Source organism: Aptenodytes forsteri, unplaced genomic scaffold (assembly GCF_000699145.1).
Source record: "Aptenodytes forsteri isolate BGI_AS27 unplaced genomic scaffold, ASM69914v1 Scaffold87, whole genome shotgun sequence".
NCBI classification, from domain to species: Eukaryota; Metazoa; Chordata; class Aves; order Sphenisciformes; family Spheniscidae; genus Aptenodytes; species Aptenodytes forsteri.
In genome coordinates this window covers 4,278,988-4,298,694 of record NW_008796041.1, presented here as the reverse complement: position 1 = coordinate 4,298,694, position 19,707 = coordinate 4,278,988, and the positions used below count along the sequence as shown (strand labels likewise).

Below are 19,707 nucleotides of genomic sequence, written 5' to 3'. Positions count from 1 at the left end.
TCTATTTTTATGAACGAACATTTGTAAAAAAGCTCTGCCCCTGAAAAGTTATCTGCGTTCTTCTTATACCAACTCATCTAATAAAATCGTCCTACAAATCTTGCTGCACTTGCCTGAAGAGAAAACTACCAACAGGAAATAAAATTTATGTATATAAACGTATCTTAAAAATACTCCTTTCCATAATCCAGGAGTCTAACAAAAACACAGGCCAGCCTATCACTTTAAAAGGTAAATCAGAAAGAGAACTATTTTGTCCTCATTTACTTAGTATGTTGTGGCAGCCCTAAGAGCCCAGGAACATCAAATTCTGCTGGATGCTGTACAAGAGGTGGTGCTCTCAAAGATTTACAGTTTAGCCCTTGCCTTTGAAAGAGGTAATTTTCCCTGATAACACTACAGGATGTCTCACCTCCTAACATGTGAAACATTCAGTGTATAGCCACCAGTGATATGGACCTGAGACTAGAGGGAAAAAAGAGCTAAAAAAGGCATATCAGCTGGGAGTCCAGTTTTGGTGGGTTACTCTCAACAGTCTTTTGGATATGGAAACTCTCAGACAGCACTGCTGCTTCTGAGGTTGAGATTCTTAAAAGCAGTGTTACCACATTTCAATAATGTAGTCATTTGTCTGTACACTATCACATTATCTGAGACATTCACTACTTCTGAGTATCGGCTATTAGCTGGTGAATACCTGTATACCTTGACATATCTCAAATGTTACCATGAAGTCTACCATTTCTTTTTCACTGTATGGTGTTTGAAAGGACCATACGGTAAAAGCACCATTTTTTAGAAAATAAAATCTAACAGCCAGCTATTCAACAAAGATAGTTTGATATAAATCCATGGAATCCAATGGAAGAGAAAGGGATGGGATACTTTTGACACCACTCTGAAACCTAAAAGCTCGACACTGAAGTCTGAGATAAGTAATATAGGTGCTCCAAAGATCAAAGGGAAAAAGAAGTACCACTTTGGCAGTGCAGCAAAATGGGAAGTTCAGGATCTATTGCGCTGAAAGGCATCAAATGAGGAACCATTTGTCAAGCTTTTTTTTTTTGTTTGATCTGTCCATCATATCTGAGAACTGTGATTCTGTGAATAAGGTATTTGGGGTTTCTTTGTTTATTTTCTCTGTTATTTAGTCAAACATGCTACCTTTACAAGTGAAAAATAAGCATCCGTTTGTCTCTCCCATTTGTCCTTTTCTCTTCCTGTTCTTTCTTCCTTAGATAAGGCTCTACAGGCTAAATGGTGCTGGTGGTGACATGTTTCACCCTTTTGTTTTGCAGGTGTTGTCTGGTGGAACCTGGGGAAGAACCCAGTGAACTGACTCAAGTGGGACTGGAACAGTATCTGCCATGGAAACATGGGTTTGCAGAACTAAATGAAGAAAAATTACTAAAAGATTTTGTATTAATTAAAATCCTGAAAAGGACGAAAACTGATCTGCTGGGAAATTACATGCCATATTAAATATACAGTTTTGTAACTAAGCATTATCTCTCCTCCTTTGTTAAAGGTTACAGAGATATTAAGACGTCCTACAGTTACAGCACAAAAGGCCTGATTTGATATACGATAGTATTTCAGAAATAATGAAACTATAAAATCTGCAAGGAATTAACAAATCTGAATTTAACTGCAACAGATGCTCTATCTACATTTCTTGATCTTACATGCTCTTTGTGTTTACCTAATCACAAAGTACTGCATTAGGCCCAGTCCGGCTCTAGTAAAGTCAACAGCCACAGCTCTGCTAAGTACAGAAGTCAGAATATATCCTTGAGAATGGAGATTAATATTAGCTTTGCAATCCTTTGCTAATGTGACTTTTGAATTGTGCTCTTGAACTACCTGAATGTGTTATCAGTGTTTTAAATACATTGATGTTTCCACTTTGTTGTAAAAATAGGCTTTTAATACAAGACAGTATTTAGCAATGTAGTACCAGCCATCAGTTTGATATCAGCCGTGACATTATTTAATTTTCAGAATCACAGAGGTTAAAGCTCACTGAACTATAAACAGTTGGAAACATGGAGTGTAATCCCAAGGCACAGCTCTGCACAAGCTGTAATTTAAATCATATTGCATGCTAAGCTGAAAAGGCAGTGCAGGTCCCAAAGGGCATGAATAAATCTGCAGTCACTGATTTGCCACACACATTTGTGTTGGGATTCTGTAACTGTGCAAATGTGATGTCTTCCTTTAGTGCAGAGGACCTGTCATCTACTGAGATTTGTAATTAAATAACCCAAAGAACAAAAGCAATTACTTAGCCTTACAAGCATTCAGACTGGAATTTACACGATTTCATGAACAAAGAGAAGGGGAAGTTATGGAGACAGAGAGAAAGGGAGGCTTTGAGCCTGCAACTTAATTCAGCTGTGTCTAGTGCTAGCTGAGTTTTTAATGTATAGGCCAGGTATTCACATACCTGGCTTACTTTGAACTAATAATTCCATCATCACAAACTCCACTCTGAAGTGGATGTTTCTCCATCTAAGGAGCCAATTATGTTCCCAGCTGGCTATGTGCCACATCAGGTGCCAGCTTTGAGCAATCAGTTGTGTTAATTGCAAGCAACACTGAATGCCTTTTGGGACAAGCAATTCACAGTTCAGGAATGTTAGTGTAAAGGGGCTTAGGTTCAGCCCCATTAGCAAGAATAAATCACAAAGTTTGCATAGGTTGCAAAATAGGTTGTAATTTTATGGAATGGGGGAAAGAGGTAGGAACAGACTAAGGGGCTGTAACCTCACATCATCAACTCTGCTGGGTGAGCTGGGCATCTGTTACTTGATGGGGTGATGGCTGTGTGGTGGTGGAGTCCTTCATATTTTCAGCTCAGCAGCTCTATCCTCCCATTCCCCTGGTTCTGTCAGGTATTCTGATCCAGGCTGGGCATCTGTTACTTGATGGGGTGATGGTGGTGTGGTGGTGGAGTCCTTCATATTTTCAGAGCAGCTCTATCCTCCCATTCCCCTGGTTCTGTCAGGTATTCTGATCCAGGCCAACAGGGCTAAGATATTGGCTCAAGAGAAGACTACCCCCCCCGCCATGAACATGGTCTCCTCCACTTTTGTTGGCATTTTCCTTCTTTCTATTTGTCATACTGGGAAAATAATAATAAAAAAATGCATAGGGGTTGTTTGATGTAAAGGAAATCTTATAAGGGCATAAATAACAGTGAACGCCATAAATGGATGTTGAAGGCCAGATTCATATAAAAACAACCATTGAAGAAATAAAGCGTATTAATGAAATGAGCTGAGCACTGCAGTGAGTAGAAATCAGTAGATCTTTCTTGGCTGCCTTGGGGATATTCTCATTTATTATCAGCTAAAGATCTGGCCTGTGGTATTTTTTAATATCTAACTTTTGTCTCAGTACCTGAATAACAAGTTTTAGCTAATCTATCTATTTGCAAGGGTTGATTTCTAATACGTTTGCCCGTGAGTCGCAGCACCAGCACTATTTAAAAGAAGAACCCTGCACAAATGTTGGAGGTGATGAATGGGAGGCTTGGATTGAATCATTAGAGATAAAGGGAGTTAGTGTGTGGCAGAGAGGGGGAGGAACTGGTACAAACCTCAAAGTCTGCAGGTGCTTAGAAACAGCGTGGAGGCTCAGGAAGTGTCTCTAATACCCTTTAGAGGCTTAGTGCCTAGTGTCCCACGTGACTATACAAAGAAAACTTCTTAAAACAAAGCCATCTTATTTCTGCCTTTAACACAGACTAAAACATTGCCAAACACTTTTGCACCGAAGCTGTGAATTTCATTAAATTCAATGCAACTCACTCAGCACTCTCCATTTTTGTGTGTCTGAAACCTGTAATTCTCCCCCCACCGCGCCATGGCCAGCGTGCTCTAGTCACATCACACTTAACCTTTGCCTTGGCTTCTCAAAAAAGAATTTGTTTCACTCTATTCACGGCTTCAACAGTTTGGCAAACTGCACTTGAGTGCCGCGCTGGGCCTTTATATTGAACACACTAATCTGATTGTTTTTCCACTCTACAAACTTTGGGTCAACAATCAAGCTGCTGCCAGAAACTAATTAATTTGCAAACAGGCCCCATTTTCACAGGGGGAGAGCTTTTGAAACCTATGTCAGCAGAGCTGGTCACACCATGGTGACATGCATTGTCATGGCATCCACTTTTCTGGGTAATTCTCCTCACTAATTTTTCACCACACACATGAACTCAAATTACCCAGTCAACAGTAAATCTCTATTGAATACCCACCAAACTCTTGAACGTGGTGGCCTGAGAAGAGGAAATTGGTATTGACAGGGTCAACACTCATTAAATTGATGGCTAGAGCAGAAGAGAAAAAAACCCCAACACAAGAATGTAAAAAAAAGATTCAGATGTATGTCATATCCCAATGAAGGGGGCTGTAACAGACCCATTCCAGCTTTGTTTAAATCAATTAGTATTCTGCTGTGTGATTCCCTACAAGCAGATTTCTGCTTAACTTTTCTTGAAAAACTGCTTAGTTACTTTTGTGAACAGAAAGGAGGCACAATTTGGTAGCTAAAAGTCACTGTTTTCCAAGCATCAGAGCTGTGATGAGCCCTCATAGAGATCTCAGAGATCATGGGAAACCTACTTGAAATTGCAAGGCCTATAAAACATAGGCTTTGCTTTTGACATCCTGCCACCTAATCTGAACTTTCCTTTTCCTTAAGCTGATTTGGATCTTTGTAAAAATAATAATTACAAAGAAACCCATGTTGTGTAATTTAAAGTGGGGCCTACACCAAAAGCAAAGCAAAGTGCAGTCTTAGAACCCGAACACTACACCTGTCCTGGGCAAATGACCTTTTTTCCCTATTGAAATTCATCTCCAAGGCAAGAGGAGAGGCTTCCTATGAACTGACGCATGTGGGTAATGTGTTTATATTTATACATATATGTATATGTATGTATATCTATGTATATACATAGGTAGATATGGTCCCTTTAATCATGTATTAACTGAAAGTAGTACACAAAGCTTTCTAGTAGAGATGATTGTCACAGCTACCACTGCTTGAGTTATATACTGAGTTTGTCACCTTCTTATGCAAACAGACCATCACTTTAGAAAGCTGTCTGTTGCCAACTCTACAAGTTATCCATTGAAATAAATACATACAAATAAAAAATCCTTCTTAGTTTAAAAAAAAGAGAACATAGAATATCACTGGGACTACTGGCAAACAGACAATTGCTGGTCTTTACTATTCAGTGTGAGAAGGGTACAGAGCTGGGGACATCCAGGGTCAAGAGTGTGACTCCTGGAGTGTACTCACGCAGCTGGGTTTTTACACAGCTCCTACTGCTGGACGTGGCAGATGAGACTCAGATTTGTTTATCTAAAGCTATGTCTATAAAAAGCAACTCACCTGGGTCATCAAATTTGCTTCTGAACACCCAAGCAAGATCACCCGATTTGCCCTGTGCAGCCAAGTGCACTGATTCATCCACAGCTAGCATCTAGCCAGAGCTTGTTCTGGCTCATTCATCCAATTTCCTCCCCAGAAAAGTCAGAGCATAGGTGATGGGAAGGGCTACACTCTCAGGTCTCTCCCCAACATGAAGCTCACCAGGATTTACTTGGTCGTTGACCCAATACCGTATTCACCACTGACATAAAACCGCTAAAATGTAGCAATACTGAGGCACATCACCAATTCAGTGTACCTGAGTGAGTGTAGATCCCCAAGCTGGCAATCACTTCCAAGTCTCTGTTTAGAGAGAGACTATGCACTGATCTGTTTGGGACTGGGGTGATATCCCACAGTGCTTGTTTTAAGAGCTATGAACATCTTTCCTAAATCTGTACTACGTGCAGCGGACAAACTTCTCTGGTCTCCAGTGGAAACAGTGCACAAAGCACTCTGAGCTTCCCCGTTATTCTTGATCTTATATGTTCTATAAAGAGAGTCACAGTATGAATTGCAGCAAAGCATGGCTTCTAATCTACACTCCCAGCTATTATTTTTCAGTGTGAATAATAAGGCTGACCAAGCTAAAACCCATAAATGAGCCCATGGTTAACCATGTAATATACACATATCCTAAGTCAGGTGCTCCTGGACTAATTTGTATCCTAACTTCCCTAAGCATATTGTGGCTCAGACCAATATGTTTACTGATGCAAGTCTTTTTGCCCCAAGTCATATTCTCTAGAGTGTCAGGAAGTCCTCAAAATGTGCTGTCAACCCAGGGGACTGTCCTCTTCTGCTTCATCTTTCCTACCTGCTTTTTCCACTCCAGACTCAAAGCTTATCCTTTGGCTACTTTTACCAATTTTTCATACCTAAATGCGAAGATCTATTTCCTAGAAGGATTTAAAATAATTTCATTCAGGCTACTTGATGGGAGATAATAATTTTTCTGGTTGTCTTTACCCACCATCTTCATGATCTTCCTCACATTCAGAGGAACTGTAAAACACATTCTCTAATTGCTACTTGGTCTTTGATTTCTGAATCAAATGCTTCTCTCACTTTGTATAAAGATACAGGGAGCAGTTATCAGATAGGATGAGTCAACTGGTTCAAATACATGAGCATCTTCTGATCAAATATTCAGTTGGACCTATGGTTTCCTGAGTTGTAACCATTTCAGGTTAGTGACAATATAAACATCGAGTAATAACATTAAGAAAGAAGTGATTATTTTGTGATTTCAGAAATTGTACATTTTTTCCATGAGAAAAAGAATGGGTTGTAATAAAAATATATAGAGAAAAGACTTGTTAGATTGCAATGAGAAAAAGAATTTAAAATTCAAATTCAATCTCTCAAATTTGGATCTACAGACTTAAGGAAGAAAAAAAACTCTGTAAATTGAGTTTGTATGCCATTCTGTTCACATTATTATGCCACCGTCACCATAGTTTCTGAGTACTTCCTAGCACTGTGTTAGGTGACATTAGCATTTGTCACACATGGAATTTATCACTGTGAAATTATTTATTACTATTCTTAGCAATGAAGATAATGGGAACGGGGGTGGGAGGGTGTATTGAGTGAGAAATGAGACTTGCATATATGGACATGTTTTGTTCTTGAAAGGGTCGGAGCTGTTCATGCCTGTATAAGCAGTGATGAGAAAGTGCGGGACTTGGTCCACACTACAGCCCGCATGGTAGGAGAGATCAATTGACTAATTTGGTTCAAATATAGGAATGCATATTTTAAATGCAAGAGATCCTTGCAGGGGAAAAAAAAAAACAAAACAAAAGGACAACAACAAAAAAACACACACAAAAAATTCGCCTCACTGTTTTCACTGGAAAACAAAACAAAACAAAACAAAAGGACAACAACAGAAAAACACACACAAAAAATTCACCTCACTGTTTTCAGTGATAAGGTTGTTTAAATATGCCCTTGTAAACTTACGGGAATGCAGACCTGGGAGATACTTCTTAGTCTACTCACTGCAGTCCCTTGCGATCTCAGGCGAGCGTGCTATATGACACCACATAAAATCTTATCGAAGTTCCTCTTAAAACCAGCTAGGCTGCCTCACTGACTATTTCTATTGGGCAGATTTTTCTAATTTCCTTCCCCCCACAGTTTAAGACTTCTAATTTGAAGAATAAATATATTCATATGCAGTTCATACCCTGTTTTTTTTTAATGTCCTTTATTTAAATAGCTCTTTTCTTGTTGGAGATTTATTGTATTTGCAGCATCCATCACCTCCTTTGTCCAAGAATATCTCAGATGTACTTTATGAAATAACCTCTAGGTACCAGGATGGTTGGGTCCTGTCTATGCTGGCAGGTCAGCTATTTTCTACATCTGCTTACCTTTGGCGGCATGTATTTTAGTGCCTTCCGTATATCTGGATTGGGAATGTCTAGGAGGTGAGCTGGAAAGTGGGCAACTAGGAAGGCATTTAGGGACAAGGGAGTGGCACAGAAGAGGGAGATGTCAGTGGGTATGTATAGGTGGGAAAAGGGTTTGGTGTGGATGACTTAAGACAAATTATAGAATCAAGGATGCAGCAAATGAACACATCCAAGTCTCAGCAAAAGTAGTTGCAAAAGAACAAATACTCACTTCTAAACTTCTTGACACATCTAATACATTTTTATTAGAGAGGTAAAAATCCTATAAACTAGCTGCAATCTTGTCTTTCTCTTGTCATACATTCCTCTACTGTGCAATACATATATATTCAAAATTATGTGTGTATATTGCCAGTGCTGGGACATCCTACAAACTGCCATAAGCGGAAACAACATAAAGTGATGGCTAAAGTTCTGTATGAATGCCAGGAGAGTATCAAGTCCTTGTTTCCTGCCTTGGACCCTGTGAAATTTAAGAGGGCATTTTCTTTTTTATTGAACAGTCGCTCAGCTTCTATAATTCTCAGCTGTTTATGTAACCGTAAAGTAAAGATTACCAAGGACAATAACCCCAGGGGACTAAGCACAGCTACTACCCCACTTTAAAAATTAAGCCATGGAAAGTATGCTAAAATAATATCATAGAGCTGGTTTAAACCCATAAAAAGCAAGGAAATTCCAAGCCAAGGCTGGAAATCCAGACTGACAGTCTCTCTTAACCCCAGGTCTAGTAAAGAGGGTGAGCAAGACCAGTATTCCTTCACTTTTCTGGGGTGCAAACCAGATTCATAATACTACCTTAATGCAGCTTTTGTGATTTAATTTCCCTTCAAATCTTCTGCAGCCCAACTCTGTTTTGCTTTTAAAATAAATGTTTATGATTATTCATTTTACAAAATGTTAACAATTTAAGGCAAGATCCCTCTGTGCTCAAGTCAGGGAAGGTGAGAGCGGCTCCAAGCTTTCCTTCCACTCCCCTCATCTTCAGCTTGGAAACCGCCTTCAGTGCATTGCTTAGCATTTGCTTTGGTACACTGCACTGCCATTTCTGCCTTCTTGCCTCCAGCCATGCCCTCAGCCCTTGCATGAACGCTGCCACGGACGGTGTACAGCAAACATTGTGTGTAGCTCACCAGGGAACTGCTGGTACCAGGGGAAGCTGCTCTGACCTGCTCGGGCCTCCTACTCATCTTTTTTTATTGCTGAAGTGGTTCATAGAAGCAGGACCTCTATCTACGCTTTCTTAAATAACACTGGCTTCTGATGGCTCTGAACTGTAAGAGGCAATGGCACATTTAAAGGAAAACATGGGTTTTGCCTATAGGCAAGACTCTGTAAGATATATGTGTAACATCAAAGCCATTGCTATTTATAGTAAAGCTGGACAGGAGATGTTTTCTCAATTTCAAGATTTTTTTTTTTCTGAGAGTTCAAAACTTTTCTTGACCCTCACTGGGACCAGCTAAGACTGTCAAAGCTTTTTGTGCAGAGAAACTCCATGCACTTACCAGAGGAGCCAATAACGTCCAGGGTGAGTATGCACATGGCTTGTAACAAAGTACATGATTCAGTCTGGGGCACTGAACTGCGGCTTTTCGTATCCACGATGACTTCCCTGAGCACCAACTCATTTCACTGTGTTTTTGCAAATGCCTTCATGTCACATCTGGCCAACTCTGTATCAATAATTAAATATTGCAATGCTACAGTGACTGATGTATGGTTCACTACCTTCTAGATGAATGCCCCAACTACATGGCTATAGAATCAGTCTCCCTTGCTTTATTTGGCTTGGTGACTGTTTTATTATTTATACAAAATGAAATGTCTTTAGAAGCCTGTGAGTATTTAATATCTTTAAAAGACTTAAAAAGTCTTTAAGAGCTGCTGGTCAGCACCATCTCTCGGGCTGGGCACAGTTCAAAGCTCTCTTCCCAGCAACATTTAACTTCTTAGGAAAGGTAGAGCATCTCCAAAAAGTGACTGTGTGATCTCTGTAGGAATCATAGAATCATAGAATACCAGGTTGGAGGGGACCCCAAAGATCATCTGGTCCAACCTTTCTTGGCAAAAGCACAGTCTAGACAAGATGGCCCAGCACCCTGTCCAGCTGAATCTTAAAAGCGTCCAATGTTGAGGAACCCACCACTTCCCTGTAGAGATTATTCCAATGGCTGATTGTTCTCACTGTGAAAAAGGAACTCTCTATCTGTACTTAAATCCAAAAAACTTAATCACTCTGTGCAATGTTTACACCAGTTCAGGATGATATTTAAATTCTAGGAAAAGTTTGCAAGTTCTTAATGTCTTCTCCTCTCCATTTTTGGTACCAAACAGCTGTGGTTTCTCTACCCTGTCAGCTCTGACCTTAGCCTTAATATGGGAAAAGCAGTTTGAAGTAAACATTAGCAAGGACTTATAAACTGGATGTCTCACCATCTAGCTATTAAACTCCAAGGGGATGAGGATTTCTCTTTGAGAGTTTGATCAGAACTACTGTTCTTATCCAGATTTCAATATATGTCCATAAGAATAGTGGTTTTTAACCGGAGGCTAAGCACACTGTAGAAAGCAACTAGAAAAGCAAACCCACCGCTACATAGCAATCCATGTCTTTAACTAAAAAATGTATAAAGCTCTGCAAACTTAAGGTTCAAAACTAGTTTATACAGATCTTTAAGAAAGTAGGTTACACCTCATCCTTCAGTAAGAGCTTATTTCATTAAAAGTATATCCACTTTAAATACATGCAAACATAAAGCTTCTTTTACAATTATATTTAAAAGATACAAATGACAAAAAAAAAAAAAAGAAAAATTATCAAAGGACTGGCATGCCTGCAGAGTTTCAAATCCAAATAATTATCATTTTTGGATTTCCCTGTTAGATGCTGAAATTAGGAGTACTGTGTGGAAAGGCTGCCAGGACCTTATCACTGGGAAATTAACAGTAAAGTCTTAGAGCCTTTAATAGGAACGTTGTAGTACAGATTTTAAGCCAACCTTTCCATATTAGGAATGTAAACTTATCAAGTTGCAATGGAGAGATAGATTTCAAAAATGTGCTTAAGGATCATTGTCTATTAAATTATAGACAGTTATGAAAATCATTTCTAAAGGCCTCAGTTTGATTCTTTTTTTAAATTAACTTGAAACTTTCCATACAGGAATATAGTGTAAGAACTACACTTAGAGTTGAAAATCATCTTCACCCTGTGCCTCGATAAATGCTGCCTTTCTACTTCTATGCTCATTTTGGACCATACTTTAATTCAGAGAGCTTGAGGTTCGTCAGCTCTTTATGTGCAACTGTCTTCTCCTCCCCATCTTGAGCACAAAGCAGTTGTGATTTCTGCACCCTGTCAGATGCAACCTTAGTGCTAATTTGGGAAAAGCAGTTCCCACATTTAGTGCTGAAAGACTGATAACCGAATCCACAAAGGAATGACACATTTTCAGCGATGAAGTACAGGGGCTGTGGACAATGGCTGTGCTTTCCCACTGCATAAATCCTCCTGACTCAGCTGTCATTGTGCAAATCTACTGCACAAAAGCAGATTTTGCTTGCATGATTGGACTTTATTTCATCATGACTATCATAACAAAAGTGGGTGTTGTGTTATCTTTAACATATTATTACTCTACCAGGTACCAAGATAGATGGATATGTCTGTAACCCTTGTACTTTACTGACTCTTGAAGTCCAGAAATCGTCTATTATTATAATAAAATAAACCAATGAGCAATATTTCTGGGTTACTGGGCAAGCACAGACTGTAGAACTGAAATGTGATAGACCTGAATCTGTCCTCACAGTAGTCTACATGAATTATGACAAAACTAAATTTAACAGGACAAAAATCAGATTCATACAACTTGTCATATTAAAATATGATTTTATGACAGATTCAAACAACTCATCATATACACAATTATCTGATACATATATCCAATGCATATATCATATATAGAGTTGTTTATCCAACCTGCAATAGCATTTTGTGGTTTTAATTACGAGTCAGGGATTGGTTTTGTTATAGATTGTATATACAGCTAATATGATAACCAGTATGATACTAGAAGTTCCTGACTGTCGCTAGTAAGAAACTGTGTTGTTAAAACATAGTCTGCTCTTACACATTAAAAATTTGCATGAACAGTTTGCACTAAGTTGCAAAACCATGTAAGAAAACCTAGACCTCAGCACAGACATAAATAATGTGGCTAGGAGTGAAAAATATCTACAAACAAAGTACTTCGTGAATTCAAAAACAGGAGTGCAGATGCAAGCAGTGTGTACAGCAAAAGCGGCTAGTCAACTCTTCAAAAATTAAAATATAAATTAACTCAGAGTAACTACTGTTAGCATTCAAATGTCAGCTTTTTCAAATGATGAATTCTCATTTCCAAAATGCTCATATCCTTGTATATGCCAAGTGTAAATCCATTTAAGCTATTGGAATTTTGACTTCAGTAGAACTTGTATAGAATACTCAGATGCATTTTGAAGTATTTTGGTACATGAAACCAAACCCAGATTTTCTCTAAAACTATCCTTCTCTCCCCATACACGCAAACAACCAACTACAGGCCTGATTAGTAATATCCATACAATAATGTAAACTATTGTGCCTTGTTAAACTATTTAATATTTTGAAACCCAGTAGTTTGGAATACCCAGGACCCTTTTCACTTTTTTCCAAACTATTGACAACTCTGGCCTGCTCAGGAAGCTCTGCTGATTCACTTTCTGCTGGACTTTGGTGGACAGAGTCCCTTCAACCCAGTCAAAAATTAAAGCCTGTACAAGGCCCAGTCCTGCCCAAGGCTCTGTAGCTACTTTGTGTTGACGTGTGGCTGATGCCTCCACAAGCCTTGAGCAACTTGCACCCTACAGCAATCTGCTCCTGTGGCACAACCACATTAGCCATAGTGTCTGTATATGTTTTAAATTTAATCACACTCCACAAATCTCAATGTAATTAAACCAAAAATGCTTCTTTATAAATCACTTTTGATTAGGTTAACTGGTTTAAGACAAAATTCTGCTCCAAATAAAAGAGAGGTGTATATGTCACAGATGTTGCTGGAACAAAGCTGTGTGCTAGTCTTTAACAGCTAGATGAATGTAACTGGATAAATGTACATTTTACATACCATTTAGCCACCGGGAGTCATGCTGCTCTGTTCTGATTGGATGATGATGCCCCAGAGTTCGGAAAATGGCAAAGTCCCTGCCCATGAAGTCTGCCGCTGTGCCAGAGTACAGTTCTCCATCTGTGGGAGGACATAATTGTAAGCAACATTTCTCAATTTTCTAGTCATGTAAGTCAGAGAAAGCTGTCAGTCCTATGTTTATATTACACTAATAGGGACAATGAGAAAATTACAAAGTAATAAGCCGTATGCAATGTATTGTCATTGAAAATATATAATTAGACCCACTTTCTCACTGCAGAGCTTAACTGTAACCTCTCTCAAATGAGCTGTATCTCCTGACTGCTAGTGCAGCCACTTTTCAAAAATATGTTTGGATTCTTAGGCTGGAACAGTGACAGCTTGTACACCTATCCCTGGCAGGTAGTAGTATGCAGCCCCCCAAAAACCTACCTAACTGTGAAGTTACCCTGTTTTGAACAGGAGTTTGGACTAGAGACCTCCAGAGGTTCCTCCCAACCTACTGGGTTTTTGTGACTCTGTGTTGAGAGTTGGAGAGTCCAGCTCATTCGCTCTCGGTTCAGAAAGTTGTCAAGTCCCCTGAATTTTTCATATAGAAACTGTCTTTTGGTTGATCTTCGGTTTTGCTTTGCCTTTTTGTTTTTCCCTTCTTTTTTTTCTGAGCAAGCAAATCCTCTGAAAACAGTACCTTCTACAGAAAAGACAGAACATGCCTTTCTCCTCCTGCCACCTTCCTAACTGTGACACTGGCAAAGGGCAACAGCTAAGGGAGGCAATAAATGAGACCATTCCCTGCTACCTTGACCCCATGCATATCACAGTGAACAAGTGAATTAAAAATTGACCTGTGATACTTCAGCCTATAAAAGGCACATACATAGCCTAGCTGGAGAAGAAACTCATAATATTAGAGTCCCAGTGTGCCCCTCCTCAGCCAGCTAGAAGTATCATGGAGGAGACAGAGAGAGAGACAGTATAAATTCAAAGGACCAAGCCAAGTTAAATACCTGCCAACTTGTAAAGAGAATAATAAGTACATAGCAATCAAATCCACAGAAAATAACCAGGGATCAAAGAACAACACATATCATTCTGGCATTAATATAGAGCTTGTCCATGAAATTAGTCTGAGAGACAGTATAAATTCAAAGGACCAAGCCAAGTTAAATAACTGGTATGTGAAATGAGATACCCTACCGTATACTTTCAATATGGAATTAAAAAATATTTTTCCTTCCAACTGTTATTTTCAAGCTACCCATCTTAAATGGGTCTTCTGTGAAAAAGACAAGTTTGAGGATAAAATAATTCTTTCTTTGAGCTAAGGTAATAAATTTTTCATGGTCATGATGAACTCTACCATATCATCATTTTAAAAAACCTTTTAGGAACAAGTTCATCATTTTCATGGCAATTTTAGATATTTCCATGGTGGGAGAACCATGTCCAAGCATGCCTACTGGATATCGCTGGCAACTTTTCCCCAGAACACTGACACCATGAATTTATCAATTGAACCTACAGTGGCTCCGTACCATATGGTAGTCATGAAAGTCAGGAAGGGTGAAAACACGATAGCGGAAAGGCGTGGAATTGAATGAATTCACAGCGAAGATTAGAAGCAAATAGACCAGTCGTGCCCAGCAGGAGGTGTAATCAGAAGTGAAACAGAACAGCATATCATTAATTAACAATTTATCATTCCTTTATGTCATTTTCAACTTTTTTTTAAAGGGGAGACAATCACTTAATTATAGTGATTATTATGTACAGGGTATGCAGCTGAGATTTTAAAGAACATAAAACCTTTTTGCTTGTGAAAAGGGCTTTGATGCTGTGCTTAACCTTTCTTTAACCTTATCTTCATTTCCTTGTCTTTCAGTCCCTAGTGAGTTCTGATAAATCTATATAAATCAAAGGGGGAAAGAAAAAAAACAACAAGCCCTATTTTGCTTCCTAGTTATCAGCAGATCTAAAGGTCAATCAAGAAAGAAAAAAAATCTATATTTATTAATACATTATTAAAATTAAAACAAATATAGCTCGAAAACTCATTATAATTATATATTTACAATATTTAGAATTGTAAGGGTTTTTGGCACCTCAGCTTCTAACTCAATATATAAACACCACTGAAAATAACATATCATCCAGGTTCGACTTAATTCAACCCAAGACTATTTCATGCTACTAGGCTCTTGTGGCTGGGACTTTTTTTTCAGTGGGGATAGTGTACAAGTTTTGCCAATAATGAGCTTCAGCATGTTGCAAAGGAGAAAAAGTCTGTAGGAAACTAGCTGACCTTTCTTTGCTTTCTGCTACAGCCCCTCCAAGTTTCAGGATACCTAGACCAGTGCCTGCAGTTTGGACTGATTTGCTGTAGTCATGCAAATTTTGGCTTCTCCCAGATAGAAATACCAAGAAATACCATTTATTTTTGTAAGGCTTTAGATGATAATTTTTGGTAGATTCAGGGTGAGCCTTAAGTCATGTCCCAGATGTGCACATCTTTTGAGTTAGTACTATTCAAAAGCTATACGAGGATTTTGCCTCCTGTCTAGACATAAGTACATTCATCTTTGTTTCCCTAAGCAGACCTTCTTTTGGACTGAAATTTACTCGTTACTGGTCTAGGAAATGATTCTTTTAAGTCATGGATAGTCTTCACTGTGCTATTTCCATTGTCAGTAGTTTTAAAAGCAGTTTTCATTAGCTTTAAGAATAAAGTGGAAATGAACAGTTTGAAAACTGACAAACATTTCTCAAGGGGAAAGAATGAAGGAAAAAAAGAAAAAAATGTCACTTTGTATTTCCAGCCCAGCAGCATAAAGCAGCGACTGCCCAGAACAAGCTGATGGCTGAGTTGTTTGCATAGGAAAAAGCTCTATGTTTTGGACACAAACGACTTTATTCTAAAGGAGTAGCATGCTGACATTATGAATGCAAACAGAAATACATATATTGACTTTACTAAATAAGGAGGCAACAATTAAAGCCCATAATATTTTTTTTTGGGGGGGGAGGAACCATTTTCCCGCATACTGTACATAAGCAGCACGGAACTGTGAACACGTCCCCAGGTTCATTAGACACAAAGATGTTAAAAACTAAGCAGAATACATTTATTTGCTGAATTGTTTCTATTCAGCTTTTAAAGAAGACTGCATTCTTAAAAAAAAAAAAAAATTTTGGAGAGTACAGAAGTGGAAGCTTCCTTTTTGAAAGAAATAAGAAATTTGAATGGATGGGTAATATAGGCAAAAGTAAGCCTTGAATGTCCTGATTGCTCTCACTGGTAAAAGGGTTCCCAAATGAAATCTTCTATCCTTGGTTAGTAGGTTTATTCACTAAAGTTAAGATTTTCAGACGTACATAGTAGTGGATTGATTTCTTTCCTTTTAAAGTCAACAACTAAATCTTCCCAGAAAGTAGAATAAACTCTAGTATCCTGAACCTCATAGGTACTTAGTAGCTAATTTCTAATAGATAGGATATTAAAGTTCTTTCTTGGTAGAGAAGCTACTGTATTTCAGATCACATTGATCCATATTTGGGAGTATTAAGGCACCTAAACTGATTTAAAAAATAATAATAATTAAAAAAAATTGTAAACTTTAAAAAAAAAAAAAATCAGTGATACACAGGAACAAAAATAGCTTTGAGGATTCTGGATCATTTTCTAATAGATAGGATATTAAAGTTCTTTCTTGGTAGAGAAGCTACTGTATTTCAGATCACATTGATCCATATTTGGGAGTATTAAGGCACCTAAACTGATTTAAAAAATAATAATAATTAAAAAAAATTGTAAACTTTAAAAAAAAAAAAAATCAGTGATACACAGGAACAAAAATAGCTTTGAGGATTCTGGATCATCAGATTTGAAAATCCCAAAGGGTCATTTCCTAAAGAGCAACTGACTGACAATGGGAAATGCTGTCTTCTTTCTCTGAGGTTTTTTCAACTATCCCAATACAATTGCTTTAGACTAATGCATTCAGTGATAATTTCCTCCTGTGATTATATTCTTTGAAAACCCTGCTGCCTCTCATTTTCCTCCTGCCCTGGAATACACACTAGTGGTGCCCAGGGACTGCTTAGTCTCTACATTTTCATGCACTAGCCCACTCAAATGGAGATTGTTTAGTTAGCAGCACATAGATGGGAATGGCTGAATAATGTCTTACATTACTAGGAACTAGCTATATCATGTTCCCAGCTGGCGTTTACTTTAGAGTAGAGTAGCAATAACTACCTTTAATGAACAACTATTAAAAAAATAGTGAAAAATGTTTGCAGGTGGATGGAACAAGGAATGTATACTGGAAAAATATTGGAACAATTTAATAATGATGAACTGTTTGTTTTAGGTTTGGTTTCTTTTTTTTCCAAATATTATTGATTTTTTTTTTTTTAAGAGAGAGGGAAAACTGAAGATCCTTTTTACACTTATAAGTGTTTCTTTCAGCTGAAATACAAAATAAGAATCCTTTAATAGCATGAATGGCTATTGAAGATCTTAAGTTACTTTTTGCAAATTAACATTGGTGTTTTGCCCAAATTCCAGCTTGGGTAATTACATTTCACTTACCTAAGATTTACCTTCTAGTTACGGAGTCAAGAACATACTCATCTTCCAGACTTTGCAAAATCTCTGTTTAGTGTTTCTGATGAATAACAACGGTTATTTTTCCCTCCTGTATTTAACCATATAAATTACTCTTACTTCTCAGCCTTCTTTTATCTTCCTGATAGTTACATTGTGTTACTAATTATAACATTGCATTTTAATGACCGTTGGGAAATTATTTTACACAGTTGCCCTCTTGAACATGAGATAAACCATGGTTGCTTGTGAGGACAAATACTTCTGGCACACGAGGGGCCAGGAGTACCCAAGCTATCATTCAGCTCAGGAGAAGGGAAGAAGCAGTCCATCCGTGTTCTTCTTGGTGTGAGGCATTTGTGGTCAATAGGCTCTTCTGGCCTTCATAGACCTATTCACTGCTTCACTCCAGTGCTACCTACTTCAGAGAGCAGCTGGACCAAACCTCTCCATGCAGTCATTGCCTGGTCAGTTCATTCCCTGTTCCTCACTTATTTTGAGGGGGAGAAAATTATTTTGCCTTGGGTCATCACTTTACCATAAAATTTATGCTTTTTTGGCAAAGATAAGAGTAAGTCATTGTGAACCAGTGGTGAATCTGGTGTACACCTTCTGAAATATTGGGGGAACCTTTGCAGGAAAGGATTGAAGTAAATGCAACTTCATAATCAGTAACACAATATGACTGTGAGGTACCTATGAGGAGGCAGAGAAGAAAGGGTGTTCATGTTCAGGATGCAGGAATGTTAATTTTAGGTTGACTCTGAGTTTTGTATAAGTCACTGAAGTAGAAATTAGTCACTGGCTTTGAATGTTGAATTTGCGCCATTTTCTATAGTGATAATACACCCATGGCTCTAATTGAAGCCTGAGTCAAAACAAAATATCATGCTCAGTCTACTGTTTATTAGGAGTAAAAATACATGGAGTGAAAATTATAGTGATAGGGAGTGGGCTCAAGAAAGCAAAGATGTTTTAAAGACATGAAATCTAAGCCAAGGGAACAGGTATACCATGTAATACTGGCTTGTCATCATTCTCTTTCTTTATTGTATATTAAAGTAAATAGTAAAGCCATTCCCTTGAGAGTAGCTATGCCACAAATTCAAGTCGCTCCAGGCACTAATTTATACATTGGCCTTTTACACACACATTTTTTTCCTTTCTGATTGTACAAGGTACAAGTTGGAGCAAGATGTGGACGTCTTTCCTGTTTTTCCTGTCAAAAAGTGCATGTCCCCAGGGTAGTTCATCACCTGTGATCATTAGGGGCTTCGAAGATCAGGAAATGAGGCATACTCAAGACTAAATTTTTGTTGCTGTCTATTTTGAATAGCTTCATTTTTAAATGTAATGTAAATATAATAAGGGTAGCTGGTAGGCAAGACCCTAGACTAGCAATATGGACAAAGTCCTGGAGAAGACAGTATATCTGGTTATGCGTCATTTCCCAAAGACTTCTGAGATAAGAGAATCTGCAATCTTCTGAAACTATTGCTGTCCCTTGGATTTGAAGTTGTAATAAATTGCCAGAAAGTTACATGTTAAGGATAAAGTGGCTACACCTGGGCAGAGCTGTTACTGAAAGAAGAATCTAATTTGTTTCGCTCTTAATTTCTTCTTACAAAATCTCTTTTTGCCTTTTTCGTAAAGGAGCAGGAATAACAAATAACACAATTAATTCAATTAGATAAATTAAATCAATTAAATTAATTCAATCAATTGGATTAGTTCAATTAGATTAACACAGTCCAGGTGCTCTATACTTACATATTCCTTGCAATTAAGTATTACTAATTCAAAAATACTTAATTTATCAAAATCTCTCTGTTCCAGCCAGGAGTTTAATTGTATTCACTGTCAGATAGATCTCTTCAGCTGAAACATCATCTTAAGGCCTAGAGACCTGTGAATGCTTGTGTATCCAGCTCACATGCAGGTACAATTGGGTGGTAGACCGTCCTTGGCAGCAAAACTGATGTAAGAAATTACTTATTCCTGCTCTCACTTTTCTCTCAGCTGTGCTGGTGCAACCGTCAGTGAGGTCAGCCTGTAA

The 19,707-nt window shown here is 38.1% G+C and overlaps 1 protein-coding gene across 1 annotated transcript in view; it reads right to left on the bottom strand.

The window, feature by feature from the left end:
- SEMA3A (semaphorin 3A) overlaps nt 1-19,707 on the bottom strand; it is a 121,032-nt gene that overhangs the window by 46,212 nt on the left and 55,113 nt on the right. Inside the window, exon 5 of the mRNA XM_019473707.1 lies at nt 13,025-13,144. Within this exon, the coding sequence (XP_019329252.1) occupies nt 13,025-13,144 (120 nt within the window). The remainder of the gene's footprint in view (nt 1-13,024; nt 13,145-19,707) is intronic.